General features: G+C 34.5%; 2 protein-coding genes and 1 long non-coding RNA gene across 10 annotated transcripts in view; 2 read left to right on the top strand and 1 right to left on the bottom strand.

Moving 5' to 3' along the window:
• The window catches only part of LOC125649771 (mitogen-activated protein kinase kinase kinase 11-like), a 51,582-nt gene extending 45,926 nt beyond the window's left edge, over nt 1–5,656 (top strand). For both annotated transcript variants that reach the window (XM_048877515.2, XM_048877516.2), the window contains exons 7-8: nt 850–1,023; nt 1,656–5,656. In XM_048877515.2, coding sequence (XP_048733472.1) covers nt 850–1,023; nt 1,656–2,899 — 1,418 coding nt within the window. In that variant the 3' untranslated portion in view covers nt 2,900–5,656. The remainder of the gene's footprint in view (nt 1–849; nt 1,024–1,655) is intronic.
• Nucleotides 5,657–9,809: 4,153 nt separating this feature from the next.
• On the bottom strand, nt 9,810–13,099 carry LOC130046687 (uncharacterized). Of its 3 annotated transcripts, none has more exons than XR_008795687.1 (5): nt 12,760–13,099; nt 12,116–12,214; nt 11,170–11,306; nt 10,783–10,896; nt 9,810–10,525 (listed from the first exon to the last, which is right to left on the bottom strand). It is a non-coding gene; the product is annotated as an uncharacterized LOC130046687 (long non-coding RNA). The 3 variants fall into 3 exon arrangements; XR_008795689.1 differs by having other exon boundaries at nt 12,745–12,820; XR_008795688.1 differs by lacking the exon at nt 12,760–13,099 and adding an exon at nt 12,596–12,728.
• The window catches only part of LOC125649780 (cotranscriptional regulator FAM172A homolog), a 28,605-nt gene continuing 17,113 nt past the window's right edge, over nt 13,039–24,530 (top strand). Inside the window, exons 1-2 of one of the 5 annotated variants that reach the window (XM_056139267.1) lie at nt 13,039–13,175; nt 21,425–21,464. In XM_056139267.1, coding sequence (XP_055995242.1) covers nt 13,122–13,175; nt 21,425–21,464 — 94 coding nt within the window. In that variant the 5' untranslated portion in view covers nt 13,039–13,121. Of the gene's footprint in view, nt 13,176–16,310; nt 16,414–19,045; nt 19,107–21,424; nt 21,465–24,530 lie in introns of those variants that run through there. The other 4 variants (XM_056139268.1, XM_056139269.1, XM_056139270.1 and 1 more) reach the window with 4 other exon arrangements.

The following is a 24,530-nucleotide window of genomic DNA, read 5'->3' as shown; positions in this document are numbered from 1 at the left end:
AGAACCACTGAGCCAGAAGAGCTGACATTTACCTGAAAGCTTCCTGACATAGAGCAGATTCAAGTTTCAAGTTGGTTAAAATCATGACCCCTGGTGTTAGAATGGGGCCACAATAGGGGATCAAAGTTTTACATTCAAATATATAGGGAAAATCTTTAAAACTCTTCTCAAGAACCACTGGGCTAGGAGTGAAATTTACACGAGAGGTTCCTGACTTAGTACATATTCAAGTTTGTTAAAATCATGACCCCTGGGGGTAGGATGGGGCCACAATAGGGGATCAAATTTTTACATACAAATATATAGGGAAAATCTTTAAAAATCATCTTTTCAAGAGCCACTAGGCTAGGAAAGTACAAATTTACATGAAGTCTTGTTGAAAATCTTCTTCAGAACAGCAAGGCCATGTTAGTCATCTTGATATTGAAGTATCCTCATTTTATTTGGATTCAAAGTGAGGTCATTATATGGGGTCAAAATTTGAAATGGGATTAAAGGTGGTAACACTTTCTGAAGAACAGGGCTATGGTTACTCAGGTTAGCATTGTGGATCATGGGCCTCTTTTTTCATAATATTGGCAAGAAAAAACATATTTATGGAGATTTTTTGTTGGAAGACTATTGACTTTTAAAATGAGAAAGTACATGAAAATGGGAAACATTTGATCTCCACGAAAATTATTAGTGTTGGCTTGCAAACGTGTATGTTACATAAGTACATGCATATCATATTTAATGATTGTACTTTGAATTCTGCATTCTATTTACAATATTCTTTTATATACGTTCAGAAATTAACAATTGTATCCTTTATAAAGTATGACTTTAGTTGCCATTTTCACATTGTAGATCCAGCAGATGGGGTGAAAGGTCGCACTTGGGGACCAAGTACAGTAAAAAATGAACGGCACCAAAGAACATCAGTCATTTTTGCAGATGGGCGCTGGTCTAAAAGTGCTCCAAACTTAGAACGATCTCTGAAGAATTTAGGACATTCCAACACAGGAGCTCTGAACTCTCTATGTAAGACATATTTACCCTGGTACAGTCCGATCTGGATGTGCTCTGAACTCTCTATGTAAGACATGTTAACCCTGGTACAGTCCGATCTGGATGTGCTTGGTATGAGGACAAATTTTCAGATTAGACAACATCCAGAATATCAAGAAATTGTACAACAGAATTCAAAGTTTGATACAGAAATATGAATATATGGTTTACACGACACTTATGATTGTATAACATTTGAATTAGACATGGTTTACTTACTTCATATTACAGAATATACTGTAAACGTACTTTTTTCCACGGGTTCATAAGTCCGTGGAATCACAATTTATGTTGATTCCGCGGGTAGAAAATTGGGCGGATTTCTTAAATTCCCACTTAATGTCTTTCATTTACTTTCAGTACGCTGGGATAAATTTCCGCGGAAAATTTGTGACTGCGTACATATCGTAAATTAATACCGCGTGTAAAAAAGTACTTCTACAGTATGTTATTGGCAGTATATTTGATTATTCATTGTACATAGTACTGAAAGGGAAGATTACACATTCTGAAATGTAATTTATGTAAACACACTGAAAAAAAGTTCTTTTTGTAAACCACTGGGCAAAAATGTGCATATTAATTGGTTTGCATTGCATTTTCAGATGGTGATGAAAACGACTGGCCAACAGATTTATCAGAAGTCAAGAACAGGAACATTCCATACTGCAGTGCCGATTTTTCAAGATATGTAAAAAAGTCAGAAAGTAAAACAGAGAGTGCTCTGTTCAATATGACAGCCATGTTAGTAGGAATTGTGACCGGTTGTGATATTAAAACTCTTGGCCCTCTCATACCCAAGGAGGAGGCAAAGAATCGTAGAAAGCGGGATTCGTATATCATGAACCGCAGGGACGCATACAACGCAGCAGTGCGCGATTCTTTTCTAGACAGTGAGGACTTCGTTTCGAGTCGGTTCAGTTCCCCATCAGGGTACCCCCACCATACATACCATGGCTATCAAGTGCGACAAAGACCTGCTTTAAATTTGGATGTGCCAATCAGATTTACAGAGGAGCAGAATATTCCAAATTATTCTCAGACTTCCTCTACTTATCAATCTACAAGTACCATAGATTCAGATGTGACAGTTCAACGAAGATCTCTGTATGACAGTAATGCCAGTACACTAGTATCAAGCTCTCCGAGTCATAACACACTAAAAAGACAGTCATCTGACAGCAGTACTAGTAATTATGATACCCCCCGTACATCCAGGAACCTTCACAGACACTCGGTCACTTTTGAAGATGAATACCCCAGCAACTACAAATCATATAACACTCAGAACAAACAGTCTCCCCCAAATACCTCAAACTTCTTCCATGATCAGGACTCGCACAGTCACCTCATCCAGCCAGAGGTCAGTAATCCCTGGGGTAATGGAGCCCCACCCAGGCCCCCACCATATGTCAGTGATACACCACCCCCAGTTGTACCCAGGGATTATCATTCTCGGCAACAGGAGGATTCAGAACCACCTCCCCCCATACCCCCGAGGAGGAAGTTTAACAATCTTAATGGGGACACCCATGCAGAGAGACCAAAGACTTTAGACATGGGACCTCGTAATAGACCTCGCCTTCCACCCCCTCCCCCAATCCCCACCCCTCAAAGAAATGACCCTCAAGACTCCCCTACTCAGTGGTTGGAAAAAAGTGAAAGTTTGGACACGCCTTATTATTCCACCCGGTCCAGCTTATCCCCTGGGCATACACCCCCTCATATCACTCACCACACTACCTTGCTGGACATTGATGTGGATGGACAAAGTAATGACAGCACAAAACCCCTTATACGGCAGAATGCAAAACATATCTTTGAATTCGGTCAGGAAATGTTGTATTAAAAGGATGTTATTTTGATGAGGACACAAAAATTATGACCTTTTTTACTGGAACATTACAAAATCAAGACTTTTCCATGGGGAATACTAAATTGCAAAAACGTAGGGTTTTCAATTCAATGTTTTGATACAAAGTCTCATTGAGAGAAAGTGTATACAAATATGTAGTGCATTTATTATGAAAATTACACAAATGGATGTATGAGTATGTTCAAAACATAATGTATTTAGAATTTGGAAAAGTTTTGTCTCTGTTGTATTTTAGTATTTGTAAATATGAAATAGTTTTAAAATATGATATTTTTACCTTTTTTTATTTATCAAATGTTTGTGTGTGTGCACCTTCCATTTTGTTGTGTTTTGTTTATTGAAAGTTTTATATCCATTAAATTATATATAGAAAGTATAGAATCTATGGTAGTTGGTAAGTCTGAATTGTGATATATATATATGATATATATACATATATATATATATTTAAAATCCACGAGTTTTCTAACACACATAGACACTAAGTGTTTGAAGGATTTAGATATATTTCATAGCGAATGATCATAAACTCTAGAGGCAAAATTTATTTGCCAATTAAAATTTAGAATATTTTAAATTAGTAATTTTTTTTTTTATAAAGAACGTAGGTAACTATCCAGATATAATTGTGCCATGGGAATTTTAGGAATATTTTTACAATATATGCCAGAGGAATGTGGTTAGACACATACACTCCTAGTGATAGGTAGGACTGATTATTTGTAAGGTTGAATGTTGAAGTATGGAATGAACCTGAATCTGTAAGTGACTGTTGAATGATGAGGAAAAAGATACATTAAAGTATTAAAACCATAAAAATCATTATATGCAAACGAAATCTGAAATACGCAGAAATGCCAAAAATAATGTTTTAAATACTACGTAAGCATTTGGTTATGTTGAAAGCAATATTTTGTTTTTGTGTAAATACTTGGCCAAAAAAATTGTGCAATTGAAATGTAAAACAAAATTAGAATGAAAAAAATATGTGTGATAAATTTATAAAAGAAAAAAATCTATGATTAAAAGTTTATGGCAAACAAGACTAAAAACTGTTGATGAGTCTGATATTGTGATCTTTTTTTTTTTTTATTACACATATATACCAAAGTGCCATTTCTCTTAATCAAGGATACATGCTACAAACCAAACTTTTGAAATACATAGATAAGTATTTATTTTTCGCTGATAAAAATGTATACCTTTGGTGAAAATTAGGGTTTTATGATTTTTTTTCTACACATTGATATGTTTTTTCATCTGTTATTGTAATTTCAATACATTAAGAGATGCTATTTATTTCATGCAGACATGCATTCATTGATAAATATATTGGGAAAAGTTTGTAGCCTGTATCCTTAGAGAGACATTTCATTCTTGGAAATTTTTAGGGTACATAAATACATTTTATAGGTATATGAAATATCTATATTATGTAATACATATTTTGTTAAAAAAAATTATATGGATGTATGAAAGTTTTAAGCAGCCCACTTATCAGCAAAGATTTTTCGTACATAGCCAATGTTTTATAAAAATAGATGTCTTGATAAATCTGTTCAGTTTGCTTATGTATATAAAATGGTTTTAGTAAAAGAACATTGATGAAGATGTATATATAATTCTGTTATATCTTTCATTTTATAGTCATCATCAGTCACACTCATAAATTCTTCATCAAAAGGAAACTGCAAGGGATAGATTTTTGGTTATTAAACACTTTCTTATTCTGTTCTCTTTTGGCATATTACAATAAAAATGTGCTCTTCAGAACAGCAAAAGGTAACATTTTTTGCCTACAATTTACATTTTCTCACTGAAAAATAGAATGGTAGTAAAAAACAATATTGGTAAGGGAGAAAGTTATTCTAATGTGTAGTTAAATTGCAGGCCAGTTACATATTTAGTTTTCTACAAAGTGAACTCAGAAAACTTTCTGACTCTTTATAATAGGTTTGTCTTGTTGCATTGTTGACTACTTTTTCAACTATTTTTTCTATCAACAAATGTACATTTATTTAACTCTGTGCAACCATTGTGATGTGTCATATCATCAATTCAATCTTCAATCAATTGCAATATATGATCTTCTTGTGTAGTAGATTTATGCAAGACTTTTTTCTATCTGTAGCAAATCTTATTTCTTTGCAATTCATTCACAGCAAGTGTATCTGAAGACTACCAAATTTGTTTGCATTGGGAAAGTTCCAGATCAATGAGAAAATCTCTGCATCATCAATCAGAACTTCTTATTTGATTTATAAGAACAATTTGTACCACATGCTCTCCCCATTTTTATATGCACAAAGAATTTGAATCAAAAGTGTTGGAACATTTTCAGTAAAATGATAATTGTTTTGTAAATTTTATTGATGTACCATATTTTGCACATCGAACTTTGCTTTACTTAAAAATCATATTGACGCTAAAGGTATCGAGAAGTTATATATAGTTTGCAAAGAGTGTACAGGGCATTTCAATGACTACCTCGATGACAATTTTAATACTTGTTAACAATAAATTTGGTTAAAAATAATACTGAATGAAACATTTAAAAAGGTTGAATTACACGTGGAACTGATCCTGCAATCAACAGACTGGTAGCTACAACTGCATCACATCAGACCAATGACATAGAGTACATTTGTTTGTCTCAAAAATCTGAACAATGTATTGTATGATATATAAAATATACTATATATTTGACAAGTAAAAAAATAATATGGAGAACATCTGTTTTTTTTATTTATATACAATCATTAATAACACTCCAAAAGGCAATTGTAGTTTTGTGAGTGCCCACCACCACCACCACCACACCACCAGCATCATGAAGAAGTGATGGGTGAGAAGTAAATTTCATTTTTGAAAATACACGAGGGCATTAACTGTAATATTTTGGGCCATCATACATCATGAAGAGTGTTGGACCTTCATGTATAGTATGCTGGCGTAGCATTGCTGTTCATACCCTCATGTATTTTCAAAAAAATGAAATTTACATTTTACTTTCATTTGTTGGAATATACCCAGCTGTTAAAATAGGCAAGATTGATATGTTTACATTCATGAGGAAATGGCTATTGTTTCCATTGGTAAAGCTATTGAAAGTAAAACACTGGAAATGTGAGTATTTGATAATGGGGTTATATTTGTCCCCAGCTTAGTGAAAGTGGGGGATATTTATTTGGGTTGGTTGTTCTGTCTGTGATTTGAAAAATGGAACTTGACAAGAAGAGTCTCGTGTCTAACGGATGACCCCCTATTGTTTTGAGGATAAAAGAGAAGGTGAAGATAATAAAATCAGTGAAACGTCGCAGTGAGTTGTGCCATAAGGATGATCCTTTTGTTTCAAGGTCTGAGTCACATAGTTTTGGGGTTTACGTTTATAAACACACATGGAGTTTTACCATTAAATTCAAATTCATTCTTTTAAATCTTTTTTAAAAACATGTCCCCTTATGAAAAAGAGGGGGCATATTGTTTTCCACCTTGGGTCGGTCTGTAGATCAAGTCTTGTCCGCTCAATATCTTTGCTTGACAGTTACCAAGCTTTGTTCAGTGGTTGCACCTGATTTTAAGGTCAAGGGTCTGTTGATCTGCAGATCAAGTCTTGTGCGCTCAATATCTAGGGAACCCTTTGCTTAGTACACTCACTTCTGCTAAAAAGTAGATGACCCTATTGATTTTGGGATCACAAGGTCGATCTTGTTGCTCAATGTCTTTAGAACCCTTTCCTTGGCATCAAACTTGGTACACTGGGGTGCATTTTACAAAAGAACTTATGACTTCCGACCAACTTTACAGGCTGGAATATTTTCCCATTTATTGTCGTAAACGGCCCCCTGGAGTATAGATGATCGACATATTGCTTTTGAAGTCACAAGCTTATAACTCAAATTTATATTGTTTTAAGAAATATTTACACTTTTCTCAAATATTGGAAGAAGTTTTTTTTTATATATATGAAAGTATAGTTAAAGACTATCAATTAAATGATACATGCGTATGACCCTTCTCAATTTTTTCACCACCAGGGGCATACATTGTTCTGTACAGAAGCCGATAGGTGCCAGGGTATAGAATTGATATTCATATAACTGGTGGCCACCACTTATTATCTGACAGCCGTCACATAAATTTACTGGCGGATACCACTTAATTTAACTGGCAGCTGCCAGTTAATTTATATTCAACTCCTCTCACTCTCCCCCCTACGAAAGCCGATAGGTATTGCCAGGGTATAGAATTAATATTCATTTAACTGGTGGCTGCCACTTACATGTAATTTATGTGGTGGCCGCCACTTAATTTATCTGGATATATATATATATAGGAGAGAGGAGAAAATTTTTGGCTGGACCGGAATATTGATCGGATCGATTCCCGGTTCAGCCAAAGATTTTCTCCTCTCTCCTATACTACATTTGGTGCCGTGACCAGGATAAATGTAACAGAAAGGGAGAAAATACAACGGACCAGACCGTGATTCGAACCCGAGCCCCCTGAATCTCTAGTCAGGTGCTCTACGAATTGAGCTATCTGGCCACCGGCGATCGAACCCGGCTGACCGCTACATTCCTCTCTCCTTAAATGTCTTCACACCTGAAGACATCAACCCAGGATCTTTATCCCCTTACAGACATTTTCACCTGTCAGTTCCAGGGGCTGGACTACGCACAGGGGCTCGTCACGAATTGACCCTCTCTATTCTATATTTATTATGTAAATATAGAACAGACGATGTCAAATTTTAAAAAGACAAATATTTCGTGACGAGCCCCTGTGGTCTACGGCACCAAATGTAACAGGAAGGGAGAAAATGCAACGGACCAGGCCCGGGTTTGAATCCCAGTCTGGTCCGTTGCATTTTCTCCCTTCCTTTTACACAGTCCTTACAAGCTTTCCGTTCCACTCTTCGGTCAAAAGTAAATTCCAAACAAAAATCTTCCCAATTATTAAAATTGTGGTTCAATATTGATGAAAATCAGAAATATATAACCGTAGCGGACAGTTAGAGGGAACTGCCTTGCTGATTTTCGTAGCCAGGAAAAAAAATTGAATTTCACGTACGAGTTACTTTCTATTGCAAGAGTTTATGGTGGCAGGGGACAGTTTCTTTGGTTTTGAAACATGTGGATAGGGGGTATACACCAAAGTCAGATTATGACAGACTAATGAAAAATCATATTTCCCTTTTATGTCAATACTTGTATTTCATATTAGTGTAGTTAATAAATTATGACCCTAAATTACATGTAATCTATAAATATTGGTGCTGGTGCACAAAACATGCTCTGAGCAGGTTCCCCTTTTTTGCTTTGATTTTCCCTCATTTGGGCTAATCCGCACCACCCCCACACCATCACAGTACCAAACATGGGGATTTAGACACTGTGCACAATCAAGAACCCTATCTGCCCTTCTCAAAAATCTACCTCTCATATGGGGCCATCCACCTTCCCTCACAGCTACAGCCCTTTTTTCTGGACCCTGCATGTTTTCACCGGAATTTCTTCAGCAACTGACCACGTGTTTTAGTTTCGTATTTGCACCCATCTATATGCTAGGAATCATGGTGACACCTTAGCCTGGTACCCGAGGCCTTCCGATGTTCAAAGAACGAAGGCCAGGCATCGGATGTCGAATGGATTCTTCCACTGATCAAAATCCAATATGGCGGACTCAATGGTAAGTAATGGGAATGTACGTAAATGAGCGTATCATGGCTTAATTAGCTGTGTCACTTTCGATTTTATGTCATTAATTGCCAGAGACAGACCTTAGGAAATGTATAATACTTGGTTTTCCATGTGACACGCTTGTTTGATATAGTCTTATCCCTTTGTTTTCAAGTAAGTAGGTGATGATCAACTCGCATATTTTTCACGTGTGTTAAATTAAATCTAACCGTGTCACTTCGTTTTTTCTACTATTGATGGGTTGCTGGCGAAGATATATACTGAGTTTTATAGATGACACGCACCAGTTTTCTTATTTTAAACCGACAATTTCAGATCGAATTTCCTCGACTAATTTTGACAGGTTATTCTTGTTAAGCAGTATAAATATTATTGCAACTGCTAGCTGTTTATGAGCTGTAATGTCTATATCTTACATAGTTCATTCAGATTAAATGTTTTCCCACACTTAGGAATGTGCTCTATCAGCGAAAGCTATATATTTAGTATTAAGTCAGTAATTGATGTTGACAGCCTCAGCCACGCGGTTTGTGAAATTGCTTAGTTATGTAGTTTAGAATTAAAGAGTTGAATTGGACAGACGCGTTCCTCTTATGAGTGTCTAGAGCACGACAATTACGGACAGTACATGAGCCACCCTTGCATTTTGTAAATAATTGATATTAAGAAAGATAACATTTTATTCTAGAAAGATACAAGTTAAACCTACATGCACTAATTATGTAAACACAATGTGGAAATAAGTTTTGGCCTCAAGATCGATTGCCTGTATAGTTGTATATTGTTTAACGTCCCTCTCGAGAATATTTCAATGTATATATGTCAGTTACAGTCATTGTTTGATTCTCTATTGTTTAAAATTCATTCATATTCAAGGGCCACCATCAATTGCCTGTATTTAGACCTATACTTGATACTTTGGCCTTTTGAGCAGTGAGGATCAGACTGTTCCTAATTAATTGTGCCACAATATTTCAGTTAACAATCTTATTCAATGATCACTCTATCTTAACTCTTTTCTCATAATATGCAATCAGGTGCAGAGGACCTATTCTGACCCAGATAATCACTGGGTTACAAAGACATTTCTCTCAGCTAGATTTAAAGGTATTTCACAAACAGAAATGCTAGATTTATCTAAATTTCAGGATATTAGACTTTCTTCATGAACAAGGAATATATTCAATTCAAATGCTTTATTGACGACTAGCAAACATGAGGCATACATTACATATACACTAAGCTGTATGTATATAATATATATACACACACATATATATATATATCACACATCAACTGTACAAGAATAATACAATATTTACCCTCCAAGGCTACTAGTTCTTAATATATGCCAACATGGTGTACTGGTGCACACTTTCGTATCTGTACGATGGAGGAACAGGTTCGATTCCTGTTGTTGGCTTTCCTTTGAAAGAACTAGTAGAGATCTTCCATTGTTTAAGAATACTTCAATATATCATAGCATTTAATGTCAATGACACACACTTGCACAGAAAACATGTTTACTAGTCTAATGAAATAGCTAAATTTCATTTAAAATAATTATTTGCATAGAAAAGGTTTCTAATAAAAGAAGGTTGTGATCAAGCATTTCTTGTGCAACACATTCCCATCTGAAAGTTAGCAAAATTCCTCATAAGTTTTATCCCCAAGTAACTGAAACATGTCTGTGTTGCATGTATCCATTTCAAAGATTCTTCAATTTCCACATGAAACAATGCCAAATCTCCTTTTTCAGGTCTTTTATGTCATATATTTCTCTGGCCATACAGTGGAATGAATTACTACTCCTCCTACTGTTAGCTAACTTCTTGATCTGAGAACTGACACTCTCAAAGTTCCTCCATAAGTCTTTCTCAAAAAGCTCACCTCTGATCTAAAAATTAAAAACAATGTCACAAAACATCAGTATAATCAGTAAAGATTTGCATTGATATGGATCAGGAATAGTAGTAAATACACAATGCACATACATCATAAATATTAATTATGTCGTTACATGCATTTTACTATAGATAAATAATGAAACAAGTCTGTAATTTTTGCAGAAGATGAACAACCAACTGTGAATTTTGAATGTCAATATATTTCCCTTTTCATCTAAAGTTTTATATTCATGCAGGTTTTACTTACACAAACAAGAGGGAGGGAATGCTTGTATGCATGCCATATTCTTCACTTCCACTCAAAAAATTCTCATTTTCAAGGAAGTCTTCTGAAGATCTGGCTTCTCCTTTTTTAAAGGGTCTGCATGATCACATGAAATAAAACAAGGTAGGTCAGTTCATTCCATACAAAAAATCATGCATTTTTCACTATTGTGTTTTATCAATACAGAAATTGTCAGTATCTAATATAATCAATTTGGGATTAAATTTCTTCCACTAACAAATAGAACATATTTTAGAATATGATAAACTTCTCACACCTTTAGATGCCAGAAATAATTGTTTTTGTTATTGCTGTAAGAGGTGGGAAACTTGAAATAACAGACTGTAACAAATTGATTTAGTTGTTAACCTGTTCTGGAAGTCTGTAATTCTTCATTCAAGTTGGATGTTAATTCCTTCCGATATGAATTGGTTTCGAGGAGGATGGGTCCTTGAATACCCCTTTAGAATTTCTTTCTCTGTCTTTTTCCATCTGGAGTCTGTAGACTACATGGTAAAATAAAGAGATCAATCTGGTTATCTTTCTTTTCCTTTTTCCACAAAACTATATTAAGAGTCATTAATTTGGTACACAAGTACCACAAATTTAATGTATTGAAAACTATCTTGAAATTTGCAATACAGTGAGAGAAACAGAAATGCAAAACTTTGTTTTTGGGGATGAATGTCTTGGGTTTCTCCAGATTGTGATCTTCTACATTTTTTCTTTGAAGCTTTAGCAGGTGTGATTTTATTATCAAATCCAAGCAGTACAATGAGTTAGTGCAAAAGCATAACAATGAAATGTTACTATAGTGCCATATTGTGTACTTCACATTATGTAAAATTTGTTTTTGTTGTGATACAGAATTCCTGGCTACTACAGCCTAAGAGTTTTAAATTGAAGTGTATGAACTCAGTTCTCTCATAAAGAAGACAAAGAATTTGAGTTACAAACAAATGCAAATTATAATGCTAACACAAAAATAGAATACCTCAATGTATAACTTTTGGCAAATATAAAAATTGTGGACCGACCCACAAATATAATTTTAGACAAACAGGACAGTGAATCAGTGAGGAATAGTAACTGTTGACAATGAAATTGTTAGTAACCCCTTCTGAAATCTGAAGAATATTCACAGTAAACCAAAGTAACAACAGAAACTTTAAATCAAGCCTATTGGATCAAGCATAAAGTTGGCAGGTCAACATAAGAATTAAATAATTACATTGTCAGACACCATTGTTACTGAATTATAAAATGCATAAATAGCCTTATCTGCTACACAAGCAATATATATATCTTATTATACCTGTTGGCATGGTTTTGCATATTCATGAAGCATTATATATGAGGGTGTTTTTTCATCTACTATCAAGTGTTTCTTCTTTCCATATGTATGGAAATTCATCTGAAATTAAAACGATTAATATACATAATATTGAGAATCTGTAAAATTGTACACTATAAGTCCAATAAAAGCTTAAAACACCCCTATCATCGTACAAGAAAGTCATCATATAAACTTCAGCTATAGCCTATAGTCTTATCAAAGTAAAGCACGTCATTAGATCTATATGTAATAAAAAATTATCCAAAAATGAGTCGAGGAAATTCGATCTGAAATTGTCAGTTTAAAATAAGAAAACTGGTGCGTGTCATCTATAAAACTCAGTATGTATCTTCGCCAGCAACCCAATACAACCCATCAATAGTAGAAAAAACGAAGTGACACGGTTAAATTTAATTTAACACACGTGAAAAATATGCGAGTTGATCATCACCTACTTACTTGAAAACAAAGGGATAAGACTATATCAAACAAGCGTGTCACATGGAAAACCAAGTATTATACATTTCCTAAGGTCTGTCTCTGGCAATTAATGACATAAAATCGAAAGTGACACAGCTAATTAAGCCATGATACGCTCATTTACGTACATTCCCATTACTTACCATTGAGTCCGCCATATTGGATTTTGATCAGTGGAAGAATCCATTCGACATCCGATGCCTGGCCTTCGTTCTTTGAACATCGGAAGGCCTCGGGTACCAGGCTAGGTGACACCTACATGTTGTATATCAACATTTTTACTAAGCACTCAGCTACATTTGACATGCATCCTAAAATTATTGTATACATTTTTACACATGTAATATCACTTCAAATACGGGGTAATTCCATTTTTTGAAAAAGTTGACGGGCCTATAGTGCGAAACTGTCCCCTGCTACCTATTTACAAACAATAAAGACCTAAGGTAAAAAGAAAGCAGATTTGTAGGCCTAGTGGTTTTCCCCAGAAAGAAACTTCACTTTAATGACAATACCTTCCTGTTATTTTCTAGTCAGCAGCCTAACAGTTTTGATCATTGTAAGTTTAAAGACTGAAATGATTGCTCACTTTTTAGAAAATGTCTATATAACTAACTATAAGCATATGCAGGACTCGACAGTTTTATCTGTAAAAGTCTACAAACTGAGCTACGCTCGCGAAGCTCAGTGGTTGTTAAAACTGCCGACTGTTGTGTTCTAAGTTTAATCTCGGCCCAGGAGTCGGCAATATTTTATCAAGTTAAGTGAAAATTATCAGAAACAGGCTTGATAAATGAGCTTCTCGAGCGCTCGCGAATCTAACTGATATTATTCAAATCCGAAATTCCTTTGACTCTTGCCCCCGCTCCCCCGCACATGTCACAATATAAAAGCGGGGATAAGAGTCAAAGGAATCTCATGTAAGTAAGATTCATGCTGGTTTCTCACTTTATTTGATAAAATTGCCGACTCCTGTGATCTCGGCTAAGCTAGGGTACACTACCAGCTCGATTTGACATTCTGACTAATGCCTTCACAGAAGGCGTCAGTCCAGCCGAGCCAAGATTAGTCTAAAATATACAAGGTTAAAGTGTACATTAACTCTAAACTAGCTGACGCATTTGAAGAAATTCGACTACACTGAGTTAACCACAGGAACTTTACAGTTGTCAGGTCCAGTCCAAAGACTATTTCTACCTACGTATAAAATAGCTACATAGGTATTTAAACCTACTTAAAGTAGCTACTTCTACCTACCTTTACCTGGTTTTGAAAATATAAATAAATAATAATTAAAGCGCATCTTTTAAACAGGTCAGTCGTTTCATGTATCATGTTGTGCACGGCAAAATTCAGAGTGTAAATTTGAATACTTTACGAGGGTGGAGAATGCAGGGGAAATGCATGAAAATTCGCCCCCAAAACCTATAATGAATAGAATATGATTTATTTCCAAATTAGGGCCCTCTCGGGCATACAGCATACATGATTGTTAACATTTCAATGTGCAATGACGATAAAAAGAAAAACAAAACAAAACGAGTAAAATATGCACTATTAGTATGAGCAATGTTCATACATGAGACATTTGAACATGATAATACTTATTTGCATTATATGTAAGTACCACCGTGTATCCTAATGCAAAACAGTCAGAAATACACATAGGGAAAAAAAAAAATATATATATATAGATGTCTATATATATACATGTACATAACAACTCTACATGTAATAATAGTAAAGGTAGTAAAGTACATATGATTAACTCCACTGTAATGCGAAAGATACCACGGGACGGTGCATTGGTACTAGATCAACATGTCATGTTTATAATGAGTGCATATGTGCAATATGGTTCACACATAATATGCAGTAATACTAGTAGTATGAGCTTAGACAATGTACATAACACGAGACATTACTTGAAGTAATATATGTAAGTACCACTGTGTATCCTAATGCAAAACAGTCAGAAATGCACACAGGAAGAAAATAATAACAATATATGCAATGACACATAATAATAGTAATAGGCACATAGTACAAGTACATATGATTGAATGTAATGCAAAAGATACCACGGGACGGTGCATTGGTACTCAGTCAACATGTCATGTTTACAAGGAGTGCATGATTATGTAAAACTGCATGAAGGTAAACTTTAAAATTAATACAGATTTTTTAGACATTCTACACTTTTTCTCACGTAGCTTTGATCCTAAACTCCCAGAAAATGGAGATGGGTGATGTCATTGATGCAAATTTGAAAAGTTAGAAAGTAATCATTTTTGTCCAATATTTTTGTGGTATTCATTGTTAGTGTAAGTGAATCAAGAAATTTGGTACACGCCATATTGCGCCGTTCCTGGGTTTAGCCACGAAATGCAAGTAAAGGAAAAAGTAGGTAAAAATAGCTACCTGGAGTAGGTTTAAATACCTACATAGCTATAAGTACCTACGTAGGTAGAAATAGTCTTTGGACTGGACCTGGTAGTATAAGTTAATAATTCCAATGTTGTTTATTACAAGTGTTTTGATTGGACAAAAATAAAGCTGAACAAGAGTTTATACATCAATAAATCCAAAAACGCAATGTATTCATACACGCCTGAAAACAAATAACATAGTGCGGGGAAACTATTCAAATTTTTGCAATTGTTAATGAAGTGAATGAATTGGAATTATAAGAATCAAACATTCTTTTTGAAGAATTTATCGATGTGTAAACTCCTGCCATTTTACTCACAAACTTAACACAAAAGTGCTTTGCACTTTTATTCAGTTTATGAGTAAAATGTCCGGAGTTTACACATCGATAAATTCTTCAAAAAGAATGTTTAATCCTATAATAATATAATATGTATGATAAATGACAAGTGTGAACTTTACATTCAGTGTGGTAGAGTGTTGCCAAATCTTTAACATTGTCTCTTCCACATTTCGAGGGTAGAGTTAGAAACTTGCATTAGCAGCAGCTACTGCACTGTAACATTCCTTTCATTCACGGATACAGACACTGGTTTTAAGTGTCAAATTTTGTGGTAGGCAACTTTATGTTTCATTTATGAACAAATTAGTTCTATTATTAATCCTTTTAATAATTTCATGTTCTGGCCTCAGATCAATGAAATTTAATATTCAACAAATATATGAGGAAATGGGAGTACAAAATATATGACTGGACTTGTTAAATACCAAATTCATACACCTTAAAATATATGAATGTACATGCATGTACATATCATATCTTGAAATTTGTATATCGTTTAGTGTATTGTCTTTATGTGGAGGTAATTAGGTCACTTAAAATTAATTAATAGATTATCATCCCCAGCCGCCCCTCAAAAACGGGCCCACCCCGATTTTTTTATTTTGCTTCCCAGTGACATGAGTGAATGATCAAAGTCACAGAATGTTTGTTTTATATCTTCTACCACGAATTCTTTGAATGTTAACTTGATTGACACTTTGTGTGATACCCTTTGTCATTAATTTTTTTTCTCGCGAAATAAAAATTAAAAAATAAAATCCTCCCACCCGCCCCATATTTTTCTGTGACCCCGGATGATAATCTACTAATTAAGTTGAATTGGTCTAAATTAATTTTCTTGATTTCCATAGACTTAAGTTGAATTGGCCAAATCCCCATTCATGTAAATGGCAGGAAAATTTAATTTTAGATTAATTTTAGATTTGCCTATAGAATGGGAATACCACAGTAACCTTTGAGTTATTGCTAGTTCCAATGGGAAGTTTCTTTGGAAAGGTACATTGTTCCTTCATTCATATATAGTGTATGTATATAATTCTATATAATATATATATTATAATTTTGTTGCACTTCATAAAGTAATAAAACTAATACAAGGGTCAGAAAAAAATAACTGAGGATTGTTTATTATTTTAAGGAAATGTAAACATAGAAGTGCAGTTTTTATGCATGATCCTAAAAAAGTGATCTGATGATGAATTCTCATCTTAATGGTGACACGGTGACGCCTAATGCAAAGCAATGGAAACTGATGTTATTTGATAACTGTGTCAGCTTCCAGGAATGGAAGAGGTCAAATTTTCTTTAGATCTTTTCTCTTGAAATAATGGCACACATTTGTGACTCTGTCTCATTTGTTATTGAGTCACAAATAGGAACAAGAAAGCTTATAAAGTGTATTGCAGGAGGTGTGGTTTTTCAATACTTGAAGACATAGTATTCTTCCTGAATTCATTGACAACTTTCAATACTGTAGTTTAGCAAAATATGATTGGTGTTGAGTCGTGGTATTCAAACGTCGTCATAATACTATTAGATGATATATTGACATGCTACAGTTTGAGCTGGACAGCTACATATATATACATAATTATGCAGTTTCAAACATTTCCCCAGGGCCCCATGTAGTTTTTTTTAGGGATTTTAATGGAATTAAGTATCTTACAACTGAAAATAGGCAAATACATTTATTTTCTATCAAGCTGGGTGTGGGGGGTCAGAACCTCAACCCCCCCCCCCCCCTAAACCTTTAAAGAAGAAATTAGAAGAACATGATAGGATGGTACAAAATCCTAATTTTTAACACTATATATGAATAGATACAGTATTTTAGTATTTTTATATAGTAATCAAAATTACATGTAAATTCAAGTTTGCTACATTCATGTATTTGAAAATATCCCCCCCTCCCCCCCATTTTTAGCTCACCTGAGCTGAAAGTTCAAGTGAGCTTTTCTGATCGCCTGTTGTCCGTCATCTGTCTTTCTGTAAACTTTTCACATTTTCAGCTTCTTCTCCAGAACCACTGGACCAATTTCAACCAAACTTGGCAAAAGGCATCTTTGAGTGAAGGGCTTCCAAGTCTGTTCAAATAAAGGACCATGCCCCTCTCAAAGGGGAGATAATCAAAGAAATCTTGAAAAATCTTCTTCTCAAGAACCACTGGGCCAGAAGAACTGAAATTTACATGAAAGCTTCTTGACATAGTGCAGATTCAAGTTTGTCAAAACCATGACCCTTTGGGGTAGGTTGGCGCCACAATGGGGGATCAAAGTTTTACATGCGAATATATAGGAACAATTTTTTAGAATCTTCTTCTCTAGAACCACTGGCCGAGGAAAGTACAAATTTACATAAAAGCTTCCTAACATAGTGCAGATTGAAGGTTGTTAAAATCATGGCCCCCATGGTTAGGATGGGGCCACAAAAGAGGAGTAAAGTTTTGCATATAAATATATTGGGGAAAATATTTAAAAATCTTCTTCTCAAGAACCACTGGGCCAGAATAGTTTATATTTACATGAAAGCTTCCTGATATAGTGCAGATTCAAATTTGTTATAATCATGGCCCCCGGGTGTAGGTTAGGGCCATAATAGCTATGGGATCAAAGTTTTACATATAAATATATAGGGAAAATCTTCTTCTCAAGAACCACTGGACCAGAAAAGTTTACTTAAGAAATGAACAGCACTTTTGAACTGTTCATGGTCAGTATGAACGTATTTGGATTTGAGGCACTAGCGATTCACAGAGAATTTGTCTCAAATCCAAATCTGTTCATATTGACCATGAACAGCTCTAAAGTGCTGTTCATTTCTTATATTTATATTCATTTACTAAATCACAGTTTGTTTACATTGCTTCTATTTTGTTACATAAAAAACTCCCAGAATCTGTCACAGTTGTATTGTGACGTACGTCAACACATAGACATGACGTCACACTTTGTCTCGCCCTGCCTTTTATCAACATTGCACGGTGCACTGTATTTTGGAGGTAGGAGACCGCAAGATTGGGATGATAATCCAAGTAAGTTCACAATCTTAATCCGAATTGTGACTTGTGAGATCTTTGTAACACATGTTGTGTATTTTTTCAAATCATTACGCTCTCTCAGTCCCGTGCTTTAAGCTAGTTTATATTCCGTTCATAGTCGATATATATATATAGGGAAAATATTTTAATTTTTGGGCCAAAATGAATCAGGTGAGCAATGTGGCCCATGGGCCTCTTGTGTTGTGAGGATATTGAGATCCGTTCACAAGCCTAGAATTAAGTGAGTTGATCAATTGATGTCAGGCTTAAAATTACACATTTTGCTAAGCTAACCCAAAACCAATGGAAGAGGAGAGGCTGGCATGCGTTTTGTGTGACTAGGTATTTCAAGGACTTGAAACTAAACATGAGCGGTTGCTACTTTCAGATGCAGAAAAAAAAACTTTTGTCGCACAAAACAATGTCCTCTATTAGATCTGCCATTTCATTGTATGATGAAATTAAACAAATGCCGACTGCAAATTATCATTTATGTCCTTGCCCTGGCTAGATATCACATATCATTATACATCCATTTACAAGTCTACTTATTTCCAATGTTACAGAGAATCATAAGAATGGAATGAATTGATTAATCCACGTAAGTTCATAATTGCAGGTCAATGAGATTTGAGTATGCAGCGAGATAAAAAGGACGTCATTTAGTAGGATTATAGAAGGTTTTTTTTTACATTGAAAATTCTTTCGACGTATTTGCAGCTCAAATTTTCTTTGCTCCAATCTTTAGAGCTGGCTTTACAGTTGCTGTAAATACACTTCTTCATCTCTCATCATTTATTCTTGTTCGATTCATTTTATTGTGCCTTATATTTCCCAAAACTTCTTCATTCAGTTCACTTAAAAAAGAATGGCAGCAGCTAATTGCATTTCCAATCTTTGTGAATTAAATGTGATGGTACCTGTAATGATATCATTTTATGGTACCATTATGTATTATAGTTATACAAGACGTTCCAAACTGTTAATTTGCCTTCATTAGGTTAGCTGGATCATGCTAGTATTTATAAGTTATTTTTGACTGACCCATGTAATATGCACTGTTTTAGTTTAGATTTCACCATCTCTTTAGACTCTCTGTAAAAAATGTAAGGGTGTTCTACATCAACACTGTGTTTCTGGTAATGTTGCTGGCAAATTCGGCAACATTTGCCTCTGTATGCATTATTTAAATTGCTAGCTGGCAATGTACATTCTTGTATCATAAAAGTGTTAACCATAGTTTAAAACTGGCAGGTATTATTGTTTTAAAAGGGAAGTATCTCAGGTGTAGGCTTATAATGTAAATGTAGCAAAGATTTGTATTTGAAAACTGCTACACTGTTAAAGTGTGAATAGCAAATTAGCTCAGTGTGTTACACACCACTTAAGAAATTTAGATACTAGTGAAATTTTTAGCTCACATGAGCCAAAAGCTCAAGTTCTGTGACTGTCTGTCCATTACTTCAACATTTTTTTACTTCTTCTCAAGAACCACTATTAATTTCAGCCAAACTTGCCACAAAGCATGCTTGAGTATAAAAGAAGATTCAAGTTTGTTCAAGTGAAGTGCCATTTCCTGTTTGAAGTGGTGATAATTAAGAATCAGTATAAATTTTGTGGTATTGTTTAAAGAACCACTGGGTCAATTTCAAACAAACTTGGTGCAAATCATCCTTGGGTAAAGTGGATTAAATTAAATTTTTTTCAAATGAAGGGTCTATATCCCAATATTTTCCCAGAAAGCTACAGATCTGCAGCTTGACTTTGACATACTTTTCAAAAACTTTAACTTTGGCTATATCTTTTGATAAGGCTTTGATATTTTGCATGTAAATACCTCATTACAAAGCCTTTCTTTTGCCACTATAAATCTTGATCTTGGACTTTTTTCAAAGATTTTGCACTATGCAACATAAATTGAGGGGATAGTGGTTTTTGATGTGTAGCATATCTGCTTTTCTTTTTAAAAGTAAATTGTGAAGAAATGCATACAAATTCAAAGGGGGAAGCAATGAAGTGGTGCATTTAATTTAGCAATTTTGTCATTGTCTTGATAGTGTATGTACACCAATTTACATGTCTCTAGTGTATATACATTAATTTACATGTCTGTGGTAATTAAATGATAATTTTTATATTACATACACCAAAGACAATGAGGAGAGTCTAAAGAGAGGGAGGAATTCTACTAGGGTATAATTTGTCTAATCAGGGCCCTGTTTAGTGTGTATGTTCTGTTTCCTACATGTATGTACTATAGATGTTGTCTATTCTCTGTAAAGTTCTCTGCATTATGGTGATTGTATTCCTGTAGTCTAGGGTACTTTATATTAAATAAGCATTTAAAACAATTTACCATGCTACTTGTACTACATGGATTGGTATGTTAATATTCAAGAATATATGATGTAGGTTTCCAGTGTTTTATGTACAGGTGCTTGAAGGTAGATTAAATTTTAAAGTGTTGTTAGCATGCAGTTAACGATTCTTGTTGAATTTAACTTTTTCTGCATGAAATTTAGGTAAGGACATAATTAGACTGAGATGCAATTTACGACACCCGACAAACAATTGCTGATACACATGATCACCATTCATTTTCTTCATTTTTACAATGCGTGTAATATAGAAAGAGCCAAGGGATCTCTTTCTCTATCATGTGTATTTTTCAGGCATTGTGATCCAAAGACAACACTATACTCTCTTGTTAAAAATTTCCTACACTGCATACTAATTACTGGTGTGTAGCACTGAGTGTTGTACAGATGATAGAAATTTAACTACCACTGGACGGCATTATCTGAGTATGAATAATATTAGAGCTCGGAGTATGCATCAATTAATCACACTTATAATTCTAACTTATAATACATGTACGAGTTACTCTGAATGATCACAGCTGTGTTTCGAGATGCATGCTGTCTTGAAATTTTTTTTATTAATACACTAGTCATTTAATAAACTGTTACTTAGTCTGTTTTTATTTCTTCTGCATTAGCTCCGGATTTGTCTGATGGCTGACAGTAAAGAAGGAGAGGGTATGAAGTATATTGTTTTTTATAGTAACACCTGAAGGTTTGATCTAATATTAGCTGTATGTACATGTCAATAGCTCTCTGCACTGAAGATATAGGGAGCCCTATAGTTTCATTCTTGTCTGTCTGTGCACTATCACATGTTTCTGTGACTGAAATGCATATCCTTTCATTGTATATGTATATAATTCAATAAAAAAAGCAGGAAAATATACAGTTCCAAAATATATTTAAATCACATTAATTTGTATTCACCTGAGGATGGATGTTAAAATCCAGAAAGCACTAGTGATTTAAATATATTTTGGAACTGTATATTTTCCTGCTTTTTTTATTGAATTATTTTGACTGTGTGATATCAACTCTTTCTATTTGGATTATATATATATATATATATATATATATATATATATATATACATATATATATACACATGTACACACACACACACACACACACACACACACACATATATATATATATATATATATATATATATATATATATACATATATATATATATATAACTCCATACAATTTATACAATTTTTCAATACATCATTTTTGAATCGAATCAGTAAGCTTTGATTTTCAAGTCATTGCATTTTCTTGCATTTATATAGTATCCTGTATTAACTCTGAAATGCCTTCATAGAATTGTAAAATTTTGTTGGATATTACATTCAAATTCAATGAGTTATGGGTTATATGGAATTAGTTAAAATTTGACTGAAAAATGGATAATATTGGCTACTGTAGTTTCAACAAGTAGATGAAAGGTGAAGATATCGAACAGTGATCAATCTCATAATCCTAATATAAAGAATACAAAATAGAGAGTTAATTCAGGGTAAACATTGACCCCTGGATATACCAGAGGTGGGATCAGATGCGTGATCTGTCTATCAACAATAATCTGTGTACACAAATGCTCCTACAGTACGCTTTGGACTGCAGTGAAGTTTTACAGTGGCATACCACAAATGTGTGATATACGTATTTTATGGTTAAATTATTTTAGCTTTTTTGGGGGGAGATTTTCTGCTCGCCCATTGTCTGACTTCTGTGTGTAAAACTTTACACATATATAACTTCTTCTCCAGAACCACAGTGCCAATTTCAACCAAACTTGCCATAAAGCATCCTTAGGTAAAGGGTATTCAAAATTATTCAAATGAAGGGTGGCTCCCTTTTCAAAGGGTCCTCAGGGATATGATGAGGTCACAATAGAAAATCCAAATTTTTCATGGGAATATTTAGGAAAGTTTTTAAACTTTAAAATGTTCTCCTCAAGAGTAGCTGAGGGCCATATTGATATGTAAGTATCCCCAAGTAGTGCAGAATCAAGTTCAAATCATGCCTCCCCTCCCCCTCATGCACCCCTCCCCTAACCGGAGAAGATTAGGATGGGGCTTCATTAGGGGTCAAAATTTTACCTAACAGTTTATCTAGGAGAAAATCTTTACAACTTTTCTTCTCAAGAGCAACAGGGGCAGGATTAAAATATGTAATCATCCAGAAGGAGTTCAGATTCAGATTTCTTTAATCAAAGCAATGCTCCAGGGGTAGGTTTGGGCCACAATACTGATTCAAAGTTTTACATGGGAAAATATGGGGGATATAATCTTATGAACAACGAGGTCATGATTATTATGCAATCATCCTCAAGAACCGCAGAGTCAGGTTTCTTTGAATCGTGGTCCTAGGAGATAGGGCAGGGCAACAATAGGGAATATATATTTTTTTTTAAATCTTTTCAAGATCCACTGGCCAAGATTAGTCATATTAATGTGCAAGTATTCCAATGTAGTGCTCGTTCAGCGGTCGTGGTAGCTCAGTGGTAGAATGTTTGCCTCATAACCAAGAGGTTGTGAGTTATAGCACCATTTGTGCCAGGACAGTGTCAAACCCAACGTGTAAATACAGGTAGTGATTGCTCCTTCACCAGATACTTTACACTTAGAAGTGAGAATCACAGGTCTTTCGGATATGACCTTAAAAACGGAGGTCCATGCAGTGTTTTGGAAAGCATTGGTATGTTAAAGAACCCTTACTGCTACTGCCCTGAATGCTAATCATAAGTTTAAATTTGTGATACTTCACCTACAGCTGATGATGTCTCAAAATGAGGAATTTTTTTTTTTTTTTAAAAACAAATAATTAACAATCACCCAACCATATTTGCCCTGGGGCTTGGATTGGGATTCAAAGTTTTGTATGAAAATATATGTAGGAAATTCAAAAAAATATTTTCTAGGATTTAACCCCCACCCCCAAATTATGGACCTTAAGGTTAGGGTGGGCTAGCATCAGTGATTAAATTTTACATGATGCATAAATATAGGACAAAAATATTTTGAAAATTTTCTCCAAATAGCGATATCATGATACATGTATTTAGTAATAGTGATATCATGATATTTAGTAATATTGATAATGAGATATCCCCATGTTGTGTGAATTCAAGTTTATTAAGCAATAACCCATGGGGTCAAAATTTTGTGGGAATAAAGAGGGTAAAAATCTTCTGAGGAATAGCAGGACCAAGGTGACTCAGGTGAGCATTTGTGCCTCATGGGCCTCATCTTGAATTATAGGACTTGATTTGCCTATTACAAACATTTCATATTTTGTGTATACTCATAACTCAAGCATGTTTTAATCATGCAGTCACCTGAAATTTTATAGCTCATTACCACAGAGAAGCTATCCTATTGTTTTTGATTCCTTAACACAATGGTTATGAGTTATTACTGTGTAATCCCTCTTACAAAACAACAATTTGATGAATTACAAAATATGGTTCAAATTCACCTGGAGACAAAAGTCTAGTTGATTATGTTGCCCACTCCTGACTGTGATGTAATACTTAGCAGGATCCTTGCTGACACCAGACAGATTAATCTACATGGCATTTATCTTTTATTGATATAGTGATGTGGAAGTTTCATTTGAAATGATTATAGATTATCTAATATGTGTCTTATTTACTGATAAGGAAGTCTAATGATTGACCAGCTATTCATCAATCAAGGTAGAATTATTTATATGATAAACATGGTCACTTAA

The sequence above is a fragment of the Ostrea edulis genome, chromosome 5 (genome assembly GCF_947568905.1).
Source record: "Ostrea edulis chromosome 5, xbOstEdul1.1, whole genome shotgun sequence".
In the NCBI taxonomy this organism is placed as follows: Eukaryota; Metazoa; Mollusca; class Bivalvia; order Ostreida; family Ostreidae; genus Ostrea; species Ostrea edulis.
Note: the sequence above shows the minus strand (reverse complement) of the source record. Positions and strands in the feature narration are given on the sequence as shown.